This window comes from Hirundo rustica, chromosome 5 (assembly GCF_015227805.2).
Source record: "Hirundo rustica isolate bHirRus1 chromosome 5, bHirRus1.pri.v3, whole genome shotgun sequence".
Classification (NCBI taxonomy): Eukaryota; Metazoa; Chordata; class Aves; order Passeriformes; family Hirundinidae; genus Hirundo; species Hirundo rustica.
Window position 1 is genome coordinate 63,082,413 of NC_053454.1, and position 19,073 is coordinate 63,101,485.

General features: G+C 42.1%; 1 protein-coding gene across 1 annotated transcript in view; it reads right to left on the bottom strand.

The window, feature by feature from the left end:
* The window catches only part of LOC120753294 (bifunctional heparan sulfate N-deacetylase/N-sulfotransferase 4), a 70,788-nt gene that overhangs the window by 20,646 nt on the left and 31,069 nt on the right, over positions 1-19,073 (bottom strand). Inside the window, exons 4-7 of the mRNA XM_040065377.2 lie at positions 14,691-14,778; positions 9,950-10,104; positions 3,901-4,086; positions 2,195-2,323 (exon numbers count right to left, since the gene is read on the bottom strand). Coding sequence (XP_039921311.1) covers positions 2,195-2,323; positions 3,901-4,086; positions 9,950-10,104; positions 14,691-14,778 — 558 coding nt within the window. The remainder of the gene's footprint in view (positions 1-2,194; positions 2,324-3,900; positions 4,087-9,949; positions 10,105-14,690; positions 14,779-19,073) is intronic.

A 19,073-nucleotide genomic window follows, 5' to 3' on the forward strand; every position in this document is an offset into this window, starting at 1 on the left:
TGAAGTTTCAGATGTCATTTTTTCCTCTTCCCCTCTTTCTAATGAGTGTGGTGGTTTTGCTGCTGGCTTTTCACTGCTGCTGTGCAAGTGCTGATGCTACAGCCTTTGGGAGGTCTGGCCTAATTAAGATTTAGTGACTAACTGGGTTTTGATGTTTGTCAAACCACATAGTAAATAACATCAAAGATGATTATAACTTAACTCTGTTTGAACATCCAGCTTTGGTCTGGCAAGGGAGATAAGAAACTTTTAACTGCAATTTTTTCTAACTTGTATCAAATACCTAAAGCAAAAGTCCACGAAGATATTTCCTTTTCTGCCCCAAACTGTATTTGTATTTCTTATTTGTACGTACATCTGAAGCTCCTTGTTAGTGCCCTAAGCCTCCAAATGAAGGAAACCCTTCAGAGGGGAGCTGGATTGATACCTTTGAAAGAGTTTCACTATTTGGGTTTATTTCAAGCCCAGTCTGTTTGCTGAGCCTTCTCCACTAACTTTAATGAGCTTTGCTTTGAAGTGTTTATGCAAAGAGTAAGTACCCCAAACTGCAGACTTGAGCAGCCTGCTGCCTTAGCTGGATTCTGGAAAGGTCTGCCTGGGATTCTTCTAACCCTCATTAAAACTCGAAGGAAGTTGGTTTGATTTCTGTCTGTCTTGGTGGAATTTATCCCTCCTCTGCCTACTACTAAATCATCTCTGCCAGACATGACTCATCTTTAGGATTCATAAATTAGAAAGTGAAAATACTCTCTGAGCCACAGAGTATTCAGTAGAAGCCATTTAAAAAAAAATTCCATCAGAAGATCCCCTTGACAGTCTCTCTGCAAACTTTACTCCAATGCAGTGTCCCTTGGGCACGTTCTAATTTAACCATCTCTGTGGCATTGCTTTGTGGAAGCACAAACATTTTTGGTATTTGAGCTTAATACGTACTTGTAATAAATTTCCTGAAATTGCTAGCCACAACCTGAGGAAGGGACAGAGTTTCTATAAACCCCTTGAAAAATTGTTTAATCGGAAGTTGGTCATTACAGTTTGTTTCAAATGCCACCACCAGTATCTACGGCACTCTCAAGTTATTGGGACGTAGATTGGCTGAGGAATTTGGGCCGTTCTAAGCATTGCTCGTGGGGTAAGGAGCTCTACATGCTCTGCTGCAGGTTACTGCACTGCGCAAATCTGAGAAAATCTTCACATAAGTGAGAAATGCACAGGTATTCATCCAAGTATGATAAAGCTCAGTGTGAATTCCAAGCTACACTTAAGGAAAGTATGGGAAGAAAAGCCAGCCCGAGGGAACTGCAAGTAATGGGGAGACAGGATAAAGAAGAGGGATATGTTTTATTCTCAAATGGGGTGTCAAGTGTATGGTATAGAAAAATTCCTGATAGAAATGCCCCATTTGTTTAAGACTGCTGAATCTGACTTGGACACCAACTTATCCAGCCAAAACGTTCACTCATAAGCATCTAACTGTATAATACCAAAAAATCTGTATTCAGGTGTCTAAATAAAAGTGACCTGGATTTAAGAGTCAGCTCCACCTGCAGTTTCTTTAGCTCTGAGAGTCAATGAGTACTGCAGTTTATACTCACTGAAAACGAGGCCACCTGGCAAGACAAGGGACATTCATCTTGTGCCTAGTGCAGCTTGTTTGGGTGGGAAGGGAAGGAGGGAGGACAGTGTCAAGAAAAAGTAATTGATACATGGGGTTTTTGGCTCTTTCCCTTCCTCCTCCTTGCACCTCTAGGCTCCTGTCTTAAATGGCACCAGGCAGTTTTTTAGCAGCTCAAAACCTATTTTTAGGAGCCAGTGGTGGTGGAATCCATTGAGCTGTATGAGGAGTGCCTGAGGAGCCAAGCTCATGGGAAAAGGGAAAAAATTAACAAGATGAGCTTTTTCTACCCTCACAGGTTAGTTTCAGCCTCAGACAAGTCTCTCGAGGGGACCTGATTTCAGGCTGGGAAACAATAAAGAACTGGAATTAAAACATTTTCCAGGAAATTGTTGCACATACAGTTGTAGCTGGGAATTGGCAGAAGACATTTTTCTCCTTTACTCCTTAAACTGCTTGTCACCTCTGAGCAAGTGATCCTGGTTTTTATTTCCCGACCTGATCTCCTTCCTTTCCTTCCTCCCTCCCTCCTCCCTGTTAGTCAGCACACCCAAAAAAATAGCAAAATAAGGTACCTACGGGATTCAGGAGAATGGTGAGGAAGAGTTCACCTCCTCTGATACTTTTGTCCAGCTCCTGAGGACCACCAGGATATTCCTTGTAAAAAATAGTGTGAGTGAAAAGGCCACAGGTCTGTCGAGGGAGCACCTGGGAACAAAAGGACAGCAGCTCACAGGTATTGCAGCAGCATAATCAACCTGGGGAAGGACTTTTGTTTCCCTTAATGCAATTCAATATTTTTATATTTCTTAACTCAGTTAGAACAACAAGCAAAACTTACATTTAGTGGAGCATTTGGGTACGTGTGTGAAAACACTGCTGATTTTGAGTCAATTCCAGTAGTAACTGGACTCTACAGGGACTTGGGTTTGAAGTACTCCCTCTGCCATGTTTAGGGGATCACAATTCTGACTTGGTATGTGCAGGCTTTATTCAGATCACCTTGCAGGGCTTTGACCCCTCACTTGGAACATTTGTCAGGGGCTTTCCCCGATATTCAGGTGGTTTTAGAGTCTTTTGCCCTCTGCAAAGCTCTGAGCCAAACACAAAAAAAGAGATGGAGTCTTCAGGTCTTGATTTTTTAAGGTTGCTTGCTTCTTTTATTGTTTCTTATCTTACAAATTTCTCAGTGCCCAACAAAGGTCTGTGCAGCTGCTCGGGCATCTGGTGACTCCCCCCGAGCTGGGCAGTCGTTATCATTTATACTAATTGTTACGTGTTCTTTATTTATCGTAATTTGCCAATACCTATCGCTTATACTAAACAGGTCATCCCTACTTTGACCCAATCTCTTTACTACTTTGTGCCACCGTCACTGCTGAAAATGGAATGAGGGAAGAAGAAAGAAGAAGCAGGAGACAACGTCCCAAATTCTCCATCTTGCCCCCATTCACTTCAATGCTAAAAACCCAAATCTACTGTTTCCTCACCCTGTGATACGCTAAACTACTATCTTTCACACTTTTGTGGCCTGCAAACCCTCTCGCAGTGCAGGAAGCCTTTCCCATGGACTGAGATCAAAGCCAGTGTCTCTCTGGGCTCTGGGCCGGGGTCCCAGACCCCCCTGTCCAGGTCTCTGACCCTCCAGGGCAGCCAGAGGAATGCCCTGGACTTCAACATCCATTCACTTTAGCACACCCAGTTTTAGAGGTTTGCAGCTGGCTGGCAGGAGAGAGGCCAAAGGACTTGAGAAGTTTTCCTGTCCTCTGTGCACTTTTCAGTGCACGGGAGAGGAGCCATCTCTCCCCGGCACATGTGCACAGGCTGTAAGAGTCAGGCAGGTGTCCCAGTCCTGGCTCTGGGAATTGCAGGAGCAGAGCTGGAACTTCAGCCTTGCATAAGTGCTGGAGGAGATTACTTACACCTGTTCACCTTCTCAGGTGATGGATTTCTAATCCTTTCATGCATAAAGATGAAGCAGAGCTGGGAACAGAGGTCTTAGGCAGCTTAATGATTTCACAGAGTGCAGCCATGACTTGGTTGGTAGTTGATGGGACCATGAGCACATTTAGTTTCTGAGGAATACTTTTGCAGTTGCGTGAGTCTGCGTGACTTGGTTTTTTCCCTCTTTTAAACTGCCTAACAAATGCACTCTTTCAGCATCCTTACAACTGCTTGGTCCTGGGGGATTTTAAGGATGCTGGGGAACTCGAGGCCTCCAGTAAAGCCAGCCCCCATTGGGGTCCCTGCAGTACTATTGCTATGAACATGGAAATGCAGTGTACCATGATGCCATTGTGGATGAAGCCCCGTCTGTACCGTGCAGGCTTCAGGTGTGGATACTCTTCTGTGCTGGTCACCCGGATGTGCCACACCTTCTTCCAGGCCTCGTAGAGCTGCACGTGCACTGGGTACACCCCGGAGTGGTGCGGGGCCACCGCGTAGCCCATGCCGGTCGGGATGCCATGCTCCTGCAGCGCACCAGAGGGATGGACAGAGTTAGGAACACACAAAAATACCTCCATGGAATTATTCAAAGCTTTTTTCCTGCACACAGTGGCACTGGAGAAGCCGCAGTCCCTGGACAGACTTGCACCTACTGTAGCACGAGCTAAAAATGAGGGGGGAGGTGGAGGGAAACTGGAATTTCAGTTTGGTAACTACAGTGAGAAGGAATCCTGCTGGATTATGTTCCATTGTTGTTGCATGGAATAGATTTGCCTCCTGTTCCATTACATATTGCACGTATTTTAATATGCATCCTACCTGTTTTTTTTAAAGGTAATCTAGCAAACCAATGCTGCTTTTTTACTAAGCTTCTAAATGGGAAAAAAATGTTGCAGTGACGTACACGGGATGTTGTTTCGTAGTTCTGGCATAGGATAAAAGTTCCTTCCTAGTTCAGTAAATAGATTTTCCACATATCTTACAAACCTCCTTATTTCTTTCATGGTATTATGGTAGTAGCAAAAAATAGCTTGGACTACTTTTACATTTTATAAATATATTGTATATTTAGCTTCATTCCTATATGGAAATATGTGCATCTTCAGGAATATAGTCTATAGGTTATCTTGAAAATATCTTCCAAAGACACAAATTCATCTTGCTCCCAGTACTACTGGGCATGTCAGCTGTTTTCTACTCCTTTAAAACTGATGTCCAAATGGAAATGGCTGAAATATGAGATGATTATTTTATGGTGTTTTTTGTCCTTCCTCTTGCCCACGTTATCCATTGATTACTTTAATTCCAGGAACAGCAGGCTCTGCTGGGCATCCTCAAGTACTTAACAAAGAAAGGGATTTGATTCATTGGCAAAAATTATGTTAAATCCTAACTAAGGGAACAGTCATTCTAGCATCACATAATGCAACCACTTAAAATTATCCCTTCCTTATAGTAAAGACCTCAGGTTACTGACTGATCTTGTGAAAGAGAAACCCAAACTCTCTCTTTTGTAATTTACTGAGAACAAAATGTAATTTCAGTCTATTAATGCTGTTACCTACTTGAGAGGCATGAGTCAGTTTAAGGGTGAAATGAAGGATAGCTCTATAATGAGAGACAGTAAATAACTCTGTTCTCTATTTTTGGTTTTTTTTGCGACGGACATGTAAAAAGCTGTATCAAAAGATTTCTTTAAAGCTGGCTATTTATTGCCATGCCTGAGAGGTCTGCAATGCTCAGACTGTCAAAATGTTAACCTGAATATCCTGTCTCAGCTGGAATGTACAAGCCTTCACCAAATGTGGGGTGAGGAGTACACAAACATAGATGTAAGGCCAACGTGTCCTGGGGTTGATAATGAACACTGCTCTGGATGACATATCCCAAAGATGGGATCTGGATGAATATGCGTAAGATCCTGTTTATCTCCTGATTGTTTGATGCTGGAATTACCATAGCAACAGAATGCTGAAGTGGTGATCTGCCATTCACAAATAAAATAAGGCAGCTTTTCAGGAGTTCTCAACATGAAAAACAGATTAGTCTATGAATAAAACCTGCTCACTACATGATTCATCACACAAATGCATCAGGCACCCAGATATCCAATATGGAGTAAAGAAGAAACAACTATCAAATAATTGTATTTTCTTCGGGCAGTTCTAGTTGCAGTTTACCTGGGAAGATTAAATACTGCGTGTCCCCTTTTAGTGATTTTCTGTTGTGCTTTTCTTGTTTTCTTGTCATTTGGTTATTAAACTTGCTTTGGGAGTGAAAACTCGTGTTAAAGGAGGAGTATACTGGTGTGTCAAGATATGAGAAATACCTGTACTGAACATTTTTTCTTGTATATTCTAAGGAACAATTTTCTGATTTTTAAATGTACATTGGGTTTTTTTTCCATTTCAAAACTTGTACTTGTCTGTTTAGTTTGGAATGTAGGTATGACTTGCCATTATCTGAGAAAATAAGAACGCAAACTTTTAATTTAATAAATTTTATGTCTCCTGTGGATCTTTTCACACAGTCAAGGTGCAGGTGTGAAGGCATTTATTAGATGCAAAAGCTAAATACAACCTCAGATACATTTTCCCAACCTTTTGGCTTTGTCTGATGCAGCAAATGAGTGTTTCAGAAGAAAATAAGGTGAGGCAGAATAAATCTCATCCTGCTGCCCAGGATGATGTTATCCTATATTTACAGCCCATTTTTAGAGGCAATCTCCAGTGGGCATCTCTCCTTCCCCACGTTAAGTACGGATATTAATAATGGGACAAATTAGGCTCTTTTCATCACATGCAGATGCTTTGCCTTGGCTATGTGGTCACTGGGCCCTCATATTGTTGGTATTTAATTGGTGTGTTAAAAGCTGATGGTGTATTTGTGGCTTGAGCAGCTCAAGAGTTCCAGGCAGGGGAAGCGCTAATGTCATCTGCAGTTGTTGTAAGCAGGAGGTGGGAGCCGAGGAGTGTTACTAGACAGGTTCTCAATTGATTTGTTTAGTTTTACATCTTTCTTTCTTCTTCCTATCAGCTCACAGCTGCCTTGTACAGCCACTGACAATTTTTGCCATGTCTCCACTGTGCTTTGGGCTCTGTACTCACAAATGAGCACAGAAGATAATCACTGAGCAAACAAACCAAGGGATGAAATAAAGAGCTACAGGCTTCGGATTAGATACATTCTACTTGTTTTTGTCAGATAAGGTTGTACAAAGGGGGAGGAGGAATATCTTTTTGTTGATGGCAGGGAAGACTTGGTTTGCTTTATATTTGGAATCTATGCTATCAGAGACTTCTGCTTGAGCAGTTTTTTTGCCTCTCTGTGTATCCCTTGTATTGTCTATAAACAAGGAGAATAATACTTGAGGAATTATCAGTTTGTGTAATTTAACCCTGAGTTTTGTTCATTAATGTCTTCAAAGGGTTTTGGGGTCCTCGGACAGAGAAAGAATCCTAAACTACGGAACATGATCAGCTCAAACCCAACTGATAATCAAAATAATTGTAATTTCCCATTTCCTTAGGCAGGCTCTGGAACACACCATCCTTATTTACATCAATCGGATGGCACTGGAATAGCAAAGCTTTGGGTAGCCTGTTTAACTTACTTTACCACAGTTAAAATCTGTCTCTTGCTCCTCTGGGGCTGAGGATCTCGTGCTTGATGAGCGATCAGGCAGTGAGGACTTTGGGAATGGGGCTATGGATGGTGCAGCTGTGGGGCCCATCACTGAGGTACACATGGATAAGGATTTTGCCAGGCATCCAGCATCCCCTGCTGCCTGCCAGATCCAGAGCGATGGGACAATGACATTTATGCAAGATGTGAGGAAGTTTCTTCCTCTCACCATGTTGGCAGTGGAAAAGATAAACATCTCAGTGATACATGGAGCAATTTGGAGGGCTCTGGGTGAAGGCAGTCTCCTGGTTCACAAGCAGAACAGAAGAGAATCCTTGAAGGAAGATGCACAAAGGCGTCCATATCCACACTGAAATCAAGGCAGTTAGATACCTAATTAGCAATTAGTTCTGTGTGTACAGAGCTGTTTAGATACCTGATTTCTATCTGTGTGTTGTGGCAGCGCTGTTTGAGGCAGGCTGCAATTGTAAGCTCCCATTTTATAGAGCCTTGTTAGGAGGTGTGGGTAAAGCCATGTGAAACAGAGCCAAGGCTTTTATCTATCAGCCAGAGGGGCCGAAAGGTCTTAATAAACAGAACTTTTGCGTGTTATTTGGGATCTTCAGAAACCTTGAGTATTGTTCTTGGATATAATGATGTGCTCTCCCTTCCTGAAGACCCTGTTACCTCCTCAGCCATGTTTAAAAAAAAGTGAACAAAGAAAGTAGCACATTAGGTGAAGAATTAATGTGATCACACTTCCAAATAATTACTGCAGCTTTCCTCGCAGAAGCTGACACAAAGTGTCACTTCCACGTGTAGCCAAAACAGGAGGTGGGGAGATATGGTCAATAAATGAGAAATTAAAGAGAAAATGGCACCAGCATCAAGCTGTGTTCTCCTGAGTATAATATTAAATAAAGATAGTGGACAACAAACAAAACATGCACAACATCAAGCAAATTTTCTGCGTGTTGTTCCAGGTGTCTGATTTAAATTTGGATCCACATTGTGAAACCAAAGAATAATGGAAAGAGGTTTCCTTTAACTTAGAGGGCTTAGAGAAGTGCAGCTGCAGAATGGGGAGTTTCTTTCTCAAATAAGGACACGATGCTGAGGATGAGAAAGCCAGGGAGGCATCAACCCCACTCTGAAGTCATGGCTGGGACCTCTCTGATAGCTATCAGGAAGGCTGTCATATTGGGAAGATAAATTTCTCCCACAAGAGAGAATTTCAGAGGAAGCCTTTTGAAAAGAAATGTTCTCATAAGTAAATCGTACAGCTCATATAGATTCAAGGTCAAGGGGTTGATACAACTCCTGTCCAAATGTTAGCAGGAAATAAAAGTGTAATAACAGCAGCTTTTCACTGACATCAGCTCCTTATTTATAGGTACCCTAAGGAGTCTCTACCCTTCAGGACATGGGCTTTATCGTTCTGGAGCTGAAGTTTCAAACAGATTCCATTACCAGCTCTGTTTTCAGGCTATGCTGTAGATTTTGCTCCCAAAGGTGGCTTGACCTCGATGACTTCATGCTTCCTGAAAATACTAGGAGAATTTCCCTATAGGTTTAAAGATGAAGAGACTGTATACTTTTGAGATATGGATTGTTTAAAAAATTGCTCTCGCATTTAAAATCTCAGCTCTGTTTGGGTCTCTGGGCCAGGATACACAAAAGGGATGAACAGGCTTTGCCAGAAATGAGGCTGACAGGGAAGTAGAATTGTAGAAAGGAAAAGAAGTCATCCTGCCAAGCAGGAGATGGGAAGGCAGGGGAAGTCTGGCATAGTGAGTAAACAGTTCAGCCATTTTTAATTAATTTTCTTTAAAGGTTGTTAGAAAAATATTGCCATAAACAAGGGAATAAATTGCTTCCAACTGCTTGTTCGGGCATTTGCCTCTGCCTTTTTCCTGATGCGCCTTGGCTTGTGTGCGGGGTGGGAGGAAGGGGCTGGGAAGGGCTGGGATTGCTGTTCCCAAAGCAGCTCAGAAAGCCTCACTGTGTCCCTCTGCTCCTGTGGGCAGCTCTGGTTGCTTGGCATTTTTGTGCCTTGCCAAAGACCACATGGAGTCTTTTCCAAAGCCAGCAGTTATAGTTTTCAGGTTCTCTTTGTCGTGTGCAATAAGCCAGCAGAGCTGTCCTGAAAAGGCCGTAAATAGTACAAGTTCCGTGAGGTCTGGGCAAGGGGGTGTGTGGCTTTTGGAAGCTCACAGCACAAATGAGGAAAAGAGAAGCACCATTATCTATCAATATTAGCAAGAGGTTAACTATATAAAGAGCATTTTTCAAGCAGGTCATTAAAAAAAGGCCCAGTGAAATCCAGCAGCTTCACTTGTTGGCTCTGTCGGCATCAAGACTTCTCCCAAACCATACACCAGGTTTAGGGTTCACTGCAACTTCTTCCCTGCCTTACTGAGGATGTTGGCAGCAGACTTCAGGAAGCTGATAACCTGTGTACAAACTACTGCCTAAAGCTTAGAAGGCCAATTGGTATCTGCTGTGTTTTCAATGATTCTGATCCCTGTGGTCCTGCCAGGATACTTGGGGCAGGGCTGCTCCCTCTGTGTCAATAGGAAAGGCTAAGACAAAACCCAGTTTGAGTTGCAAACAGGCTGGGTTTGGGATGAGTTTCTAACCTCACTGCCCCTGCATATGTGAGTAAATACATAGGTATTGTACAGACAAGCATAAAACCAGTGTGGAAACAATGGCCACGGAAGTGAAGGCATCCTAGTAAATCTCTTGGCAACTCTTACTCACTATTGCAAACTCTTTGTTGAGGATCATCTGCTCCACCAGTGAGGACTCATTGTGGAAGAGGTGTGGCTGCATGTGACTCCACATGTGGGGAAACCACCAGAACTCATCCACAGATCTCAGCAGCAGGTCATCACCCTCATCCTCCTCCTCAGTCCCTGCAGGGGGAAGAAAGGGACAAAAAAAATACTAGAAAAACAAAGAAGGCCCATAATTGTATTTTAAATCCAGAAGAGTCTGCCAAAAAATCCAGTGTCCTTGGCCTGTATCGCTGCATTGCTATTACTTTTATAAACTATGGGAATATTAAATATAAACAGTAGAATTTTTTAAAACATGTATGATCTTATAAATACCTCCCTTCCCCATTTTCTCTATTTGTTTTATTTTAATGCCACACTATCTTTTCATGCCCATAACCCAGCTGCTTTTATTTATTGTGACAAAACAGTGTCAGGAATATTAATGCTGTTTTCCAGGTCTTTTGAAAGCTGGACAAATAATGACATTCAATCAGTATTAAAGAAAAGGTTCAGCATATATCAATTATTTTCCTTTTTGTCTTAATAATAATGTCACTGTTAAGTACAAAATACTCTCCATAGAGGCAACATATGAATAAAAGGGAAATCTTATCAATGCTTCCCCTCCATCCTCCTTGTAACTACCACTTGATTAACCTTGGTTAATTGAAATCTGATAATTTCTGGTAAAGTGTGAAGCAGGTTTTAAAATATACTTAGGTGGAAAGCACAAAGCTGTAACGGCAAAAGGCTTCCAAATATTTTTAGGGTTCAGTATTCAATTTTGGCCAGATTTAATCTTGAAGTAAACCCAGTGAAAACTCCTGTGTTAGTGAAGGGTATCTGCTTCAGGCAGAAGCGAGGCTATATGGCTGTAACAAAGAAAACCTTCCAATTGAGAAAGGACACAATGCTGCTCCTGCCATCTGCAGACACGTCTGCTCTGCTTTTCCAGCCTGGAAAGGCAAAGTGACGTTCCAATAGCTTCACCCTCAAACCACCAACAATGTTTGTTTTTTAGCAGGTTTCCTTCACGTTCTTTGCCATTTGAATGCTTTTATTTTGCTGCAGTCAAAGAAATAATTGCCAAAATCAGTCTCCTGATGCAAACGTAGAAATACTGTCTTCTTACAGGCCCTTTCATGTTTTGCAAAATGCATTGGAAGCAAATGCTCCACGGATGTCACTGTTTACTTGGCAGGAACATCCAAAGATGCCTGTTCAGTGCCTGCACTTCAGCTCTTGGCTTTTATTTTTCATTTCTGTGGCGGTTTTTGAGGAATGCCACTACACAAGGAGAGCAGTACTTTGAAACTTTCTCCCAGAGTCACTGAATCCCTTTGCTCCCCTCTTTGCAGCACTGTGCAAGTTCTAAGGAAGCTGCTCCTGCTGATGGGAGTGCTGCTGGAAAAAGAAAACAACCTTGGTTACTAGGGAATTCCATACTGAAAAGAAAGGCCTGGTGGCTGCTCCCTCTGGGCCCTGCATTTTTGCAGCGACTGCTGGCTTGGTTTTTTGGTATGTGCTTCACCTGCAGTCATGAGCAAAGGAAGGAACCTAACACAGGCTTCCACAATGGGACAGAGCAGGGAGAGAATGAGGTTTGTGAGGCAACTGAGGATGTCTTCGATAAGCCAAAGTTAGGGATGAAGAGGAAGAAATTGGGTATTTGAAATACATAAAGAACTACCATCAGAGTAGATTTAGGTCAGTATAATTTTAGTGCCTTATCAACTTTTGAAGTAGAGTGTGGTTCTTGAAATAAATCCTACTTTTCCTCATTAATTTCTTTGTAAATTTAGACATACACCTAATAAAACTTGGCGTTTCTTTTACTGTAACAAGATGAAGTGTAATGCTTTCCATTTTAAAGAAGAATAACCCCATCCTGTAAGGCTGGAGGTGAGGCAGAAAGGTTGGACATTTAACTTTAGGTGATGGTATTGCTCATGAGGTCAAATTTTCTCACAAACCTTAGAAAAGAATGCTATTTGATTGCATGAATTCTTAGTGTTATTTCCAAAAAAATCTCGGGCAAAGTTTGAATGGAGCATTTGGTGGGTGCTTATGTTGTTTAAATAATTCTGCCCAACCACTTATTCAGGGTACTGGAGGCTAAACAAGGGACCTTGAGGTTTTAATTTCTTGTACAATCAACATACTTTCTGTAATTTCCTTCATTTAAAATGTGAAATTTGAAAAATGCATAAAACCTATGAACAGGGTGCGCATGTGTTTGCTTTGAGTGCGCTTTACACAGGTAATAATTCAAAGCTTGTGCATGATATTTAACCCCGTATTTTAAAACTGTAATCGTACTTGGATGTCTCTTTGGATTTCCAAACTGAAGCAGAGTTGGAAGCAGCTGCCAACAATTTTGTACATCTTAAATGCAAATCCTGAGAATGTCTTAATTTCAATTGTTGCAGCATGAACTAGTGGAAAGTGTTTGTTAGAGCTGCAGAACTAACAGGGTCTTCTCTTTCTTTTTGTTAGTGGTGTTAATACAATGCAGAGTTTGCCCACTGATGTGGCCCGATGTACTGCAATATCTGATTTGTCAGCAGCATCTTTCTGTGAAAATGTGTAACAGTTTAATCTGCCAACACATCCTCACTCTTGTAGTTTTAAAATGATCCGTTTTGGAAAGGAGAGCACAATGCCACACTAAGGGAGTCAATAAGGCATGGCAGCTGCGGAGCACTGATAGAACATGCTGAGTATCTGATAGTAAAAGCCTCTGTGGGTCAGCAAGCCACCTGTACAGTAATTAAAGAACACCTTTCCATGCTTTCTTTATAATGCGTCAATAAACTGTGTATTGCGTGGAGAATATGCTGAAGCCTTTCTAGTCAGCTGACATGACAAAGGGCCATCCCTACCCAGTAAATGAAGTGCTCTGTTAAAGACCCGGCAGCATTCAGACCTCCTCATGGAGCCAAGGACATGCTTTTGCTTGGGAAGTAGTTCTCTGCTATTTTGGGGAGCTTTGAGAACTTTAGGAAGATGGGCACACATGCACATCCTCCTCTTTTCTCTCTCTACAGCAGTAGCAACTCTGAAATTGGTCAGTGTTGTATCAGAAAACCCGTGGCAATATGACGGGTGTTGGGACGAAGAAAGGAAAGGGAGTGGGGTTTTCACAAAGGCTGCATAGTCACTGCCAGACACTGCCCACTATGTCATGATATTAATTAAGTAAAAACATCTCTTTCTCTATCTCATCCCCTCCATGGATCACCCTCCTCCACAGTGGACACGAATGATTGATACCAGCTCTGCTCTGGAGATGGCCACAACCGAGCAGGTTCCTGCTTTAGGGCAGCTCAGAGCCTCGGGCTGCTTTGTGGGTTTTGTTGCATTGCACGTATGTCCAGGTCATCTCCAGGAGGAACAGCTGCACTGGCGGGTCAGCATGAAGCGAGGAGAGTGCTGTAGTTCTGTCTCCAGATCTGCTCCCTGACCACAGCTCTGCCACTGCCTTGTTATATGACTCCAGGCAAGTAATTCCATCTCCGTCTGCCTCTCATTTTTCCCAAGCTCTCCAGCCTGTATCTTTAGTCCATGAGATTTCCTGGGCAGAAGTTGCTCAGCATTAAGTGCTTGCACAACAGGAAAACAGCCTGGACTTAGTGATAGTGATAAATACATCATTTTGCCTTCTCTCTACTCATCCCTCAGAGATTTCCTCATCTCTCTTCTCCCAGGATGACCTGCCTTACTCCACGGCTGCCTCATGGTCTAGGAAAGCAGGAACTGCATCATTCCTAGCTTTTAAACTCACCCTCCCGTCCTCTTTCTGCCTTCTCCCATGCTCCAGATAAATTTCCCTGGCACCACTCAGTGAGTGTGGCTGAATTGGCTGACAGCTGAGGATTTTGGAGCTGGTCTCCAGAGGTGGAAAGGGTTATGGTGTTTGGAAAGAAGGATGGGAGGTTTTTCCCATGCAGAGGGTCTCTTCTTGACTCAGCAGTACCAGGAAGCAGCACAGCTCAGTGGCACCAGAGGGAAGCCTGAGTGGAGTTGCAGCAAAGGGGAAGCCAAAAGAGGAGGAAAAGCAATAACATCTTTAAAAAGGTGGTATTGTGCTGTGGAGAAATGGAGCAAAAATGAGAAATGAGTCTCAAGGATAAGGAGTTGTGAAAGTGCCTCCTCTTCCAGAGAAGCACAGTGCAAGTGTGCAGCTTATTACTGCACCAAGTGTGGACAGGGCAAGGTTTCAATGCAAATTTCTGTTCATCATGTTTTCCTCTTATCATGCCTCCTCATTTGCCAATCACCAAGACAGATTACCCTCATAGGCGTAACAAAATCTGGTGCATCCCATTGAAATGCTTCTGCTTCCTCAGAGATTCTGAGGCATGATTTTCCTGGTCTTTTATATTTCATCATAGCTATCACACTGGAAAAACCTTACTCTGTCTTCTGTGCTGGCCTGTCTCCTGTGGAATTAGAGATCTCTGCAACTGCTTTGCTTCCTTTATAACACTAAGATTTACCGCCACACATCTTTCAGGGAAAACACCAAGGGCATCCTTGTGTACCTGAGCAGCTCATCCATAGTGTGTCTTTACCCTTTGGACATTGAATTAGATACTGAAATGGTGGAACACTTCCCGGCGAGCCACTGGGTTAGTTAGAAAGGGAACGTTTATAGCTGGATTTAAAATTCTAGCACCTATTTAACTGCAGCTACCTGAGAGCATGAAGTTCCTTCTTACCTGTGTGGTAAAATTTTCCTGAAAATCCAAGGTTGAAGGTGAAATTTGCAACCTGAGTGCGCAGTAAATTTTGAGTCTCTAGTAAAGCCTGAAATAAATAAGAAATTAACATGGATTTAGAAAAGTTAATATTATTTTGGGCTCTTCTTTTTTTATAAAACTATTACAGAGAGCACAATTTGTTCCATGAGCATTTGATGGACTAGAAAAAATACTTCCAATCCAAGGAGGTGATGGTTCTGTGGCTTGGCCCAGAATATTATCCACTGGGGCAGTGATCCCACTCAGAGGGATCAATACACTGGATCACTGGGTCACCTGTGCTCTGGGTTATTGGTGAAGCTTGATAAAATGTACTTAAAACCCAAAATAAAATTAGGAATGCTACCCGTCATCTAGGCATGAAGGCATTGGGATTTACTTACCTGCAGGACCTTTTTGGGCTGTGTCTGAATAGCTAACTTAGGCTTAGGTGTGAATGAGCAAAGCTTCAGGTTTGAGCCATAGTAGAAGCAGTGTCTGTGTCAGAAATGAATTTTTAATTTAATTAATGTTTATTTTTATTCTCTCCTCCAAGCTAAGCCCACTATGAATGAAATGGAAGGAAAAGGTGCTGCTTATGGAAGAAATAGGTAGTCTTGACCACTTGTGCAGTTTTTATTTTGGACATCTTTCCAGCTACTAGGGAAAGACAGAAGACGGGGAAGCCTGTGTGAGCTTTACTTTGTTTACTACTGGTTGTTAGCTCTGCACTGCTCCTAGAGCTGGTCCTTGTGCACAGATCTGCTTTGGATCCCCAGCTTGTGAAATTTGGGTGCACTGCATGTGATGAGATGCGGAGTGCATTTATCTCCCTATTGGCCTTGCCAGCGCTGAATAGGTTATAAACTCTGTTTTCATCAATTTTCCATGTCTTCATTATGTGGCTCTCAAGAACTTTTCCTATTATCTATTAATAACACTTCTATTGATTGGACCTTCATGTTCTTGTAGAGTTCAAAGATAAAATGATTGCAGTGGTTTACACACACCTCCAGCCCAGCTAATCTTGTCCTTCATTTGAAAAAATTATGTTCTGTATGCTCACAATATCACTTAACTTTGCAGGAAAATGGTTTTTTGGTCTAATTTAAGCAACAACCAGCACCCCTACTTGGGACCAGAAACCAAAAGTATCTCCAGTGCAGGATAAACAATGAAACCAGGGTTGAAGCAGCTGAGGCGTGTGAGTGTAATACAAGAGACTTCCAGGCAGGGTTCATCTGCCTTATTTTAAATAGAAGCGTACGTTGGGTAGCAAGAAAGATGTAAAACAGAGATAGTGTTTATCAGCTACAACAGTCACCAAACAAATTCCTCTCCTTGCTAAAGGAAATAAAGTCATCTTATGACAGTAAATCTGATGCTTTAGCATTAAATATTAAGGTAGCTGTATGGTTTCCAGCCCATCTTGCCAGACACTTAGTAAGTGGATTATTTCAATCCTGTGACAATTTCACATATGGGACTATATTTACATAATATATAACAAGTAAATGTTCACTAAAATGTAAAACCTTGGAGATGAACACCACTGTTAGCTGAGACACTGAGGAAAATCCCTAGCTGGTAAAAACTGGCACAAAATTGACACCATTAAAGTCAGAAGCATAGAATCTGAGTCATTATATTTTAGAACATAATTTTCCAAGCTATCTAGAGCATTTTAGCTATGTTGGGAAAGACTGATGGGCTGAGCAAAATCAATTTAATTTTCCTTTGAGGGAAGAACATCTTGAGAAATTATCATCGTTTAACACATAGTATAAGAAGGGGTATGAAACAAACATCATTTCATCACCTGGGCTCCTCTCTCCCGCTCCCCTCACATCTCAGTAAGATGACAGAGCTGTGGGATAGGCAGGAGCCTTCCAGCCCAGTGAGGTCTCATTAAAAACACAGAGCGAGGATTAAGATGTAAATCCTGGAACCTGCAGTGTGTCAAGCATTTTCCTCTGTCTAAAGGGCAAATCTGTCACTCAAACTGGATTTGGCTTGGCCCTAAAGACTTTTTTTTTTGCCATTTCAATTTCCATAAATACATATTAATTTATATAATATGCAGCTAAATTTTTTTGTTGTGACCTCACTCTTTGTAACACTAAGAAGATATTGTCAGCTAAGCCAGTCCAAACTTATTTTGTCACCGCTTGTCTGTTTGGGGGAAGGGCAGTAATATCTTCCACATCCTTAATATGAAAAAACTTTTTAGGTGATTAGGGTCTGCCTTCCCTGTCTTTAATGAAAAGGTGGAGAAGATGCACATCCCTGGCATCCAGTGCCAGAAACCTCCCTGGGATCTGCACAGGTTCCATGTGAAGCAGGAGGTATTTATTTTATTCGATTCTGAAGGTTCTGCAAGATGGAGAAGGGCTATTGAATTTTAACAGGTGGAAAGCTGTTCCCTTTCCAAGGCCAGGTACCACACTGCTATTCCCACTCTTCCTGCTGTCCCTCCACAGGAAATCCCTCTTCCCTGGGGGTTCAATTGTCCCATTGCCATCCCTGTCCCCATTGCATGTCTGTGGAAATACAACTGGTATTCCCTGTTGAACCCACAGGTGATTAATTTTGGACAGTTAAATAGATCATGCTCAATAATTATCACTTTCCAAGGAGAGAACCATGGAGCACACTGCACATGGACGAACAGGCACTTCTCCATGCCAGACTAAGCAAAGACAGGGCCTTTTTTTAAGGTAATCTAACCTGTTCTTTTAAACACAAACCCTTAATTGCCTGGAATGTCTCAAAACTTGTGGATTTAACTTTATTAATTGATTCTTTGCTTTGTCAGTGAAGCTTCTCTCTGACACCCGCAAGATACAGTTTCTTCGTTATATTGTGTTCAGCAACCTTTTACATTAATCCATATAATTACCTTTTTGTAGATTTGAAGTTGCCGTGTCTTTATTCTTCATAATTGGTGCATTTATTAAGAAGAAGTTGATATTTTCCTGCTATGTCCTTGTTAATTATTACTCTATCCTTCATTTACATAATAAACTTTTTGGGGCGATTTCTGCAGGAACATTTCATGCCTAATAGGAAGCAATTTGCTTTCCTTCATTAAGTACATTAAAACTTCATGCCCCAGACATCATTGACTGTAAACATTTGATTCTGCTCAAATTTAATGCACCAAGGCATTTTGCTCTGCCATATTAGGTTTATTTATGTGCTGTGTTCTGGATTGTTAGCTGCTAATGAGACTTTGGCTCTTATTGCTCTAAGGCCTGAACAGTAACCTCATTTTAATGAGTTCATTATTTGCTGCCTTCTGAGTGGAAGGCAACAAATTTTCCTTTTAATTAAAGGTCAAAATACCTCTGGCTGAGGGAAGTGTAGAGGTTATCAAATCCTTAGAGAAGGCAAATGAGTGACTTGCTGATTTTGATGCCAAGCATGGGCTGGCCAGGCTGAGGTAGAAGGTGCCTCTCTGGGGAGCAAAACTCCAAATCTAAGTTAAGTGATAGCAATGCTAAAATGCAGTACTGGATTTCTGAAGACATTGTTAAGGCAAAACAGAACCTGAAAGTCAGCCAAAGTAATTAAAGAGGCTTTCCTCCTCACCCAAAGGTCTGTGTGGATCAATAGAGCTGCTAAAGCATGAGCCCTTCCTTGCATGTGCAGTGGTGTTTGGGGTGAGATGCCAGATGGATTGAGCAGACACAATGGAATCTCATATTTCTTACTGGTGAAAGTGAGGCTAATATTGGGGCTGTTTGTAGGGAGACAGATGTATATGGAGCTGGGGGTTTGTGTGTGTGCAGGTGCACAGACAGGGATCGGTGATCCCTGAAACTTCAGTTAAACCAAAAAAGGATTAATTACAGGAATTGATGCACAGATCCGTGTCCTTTTGCTAGTATTCTATTAACCAAGATTGTTTCTTGTGCCTTTCATTCTGTTCCCACAGCAGGTAACAGCATTAGAGACAAGAAGGGTTCTTGGGAAAGAAAGAACCAGTGTCTGTGAGATCAGCTGGTGAAAAGTTAAAATCTAGTTTTGGAGGAAAACCCTAGGAGTCTCTGAAACAGACATTGTTTAGCTTGAAAACTGTCAGAATATCTTCATGATGCCTCTAAACATTATTTCTGCAAAACAGAACCAAACTCCTGACACTTGGAGACATCTCAGGGACATTCCCAGAAACAGAGCATCAGGAAAAGCACAGGAGGGACACAGGATTTGCAGGACTTAACCTTTCCCCAGTGTGGAGCAGAAAGCCTGGCATTTCATTAGGGCTCCTGCTCATGCATGTGACCTTCCAGAGACAACGCTGGGATTGTGAATTTTGGGAAGCAGCAAAAACTCCAGATCTTGCAGGTTCCTGTGTACATG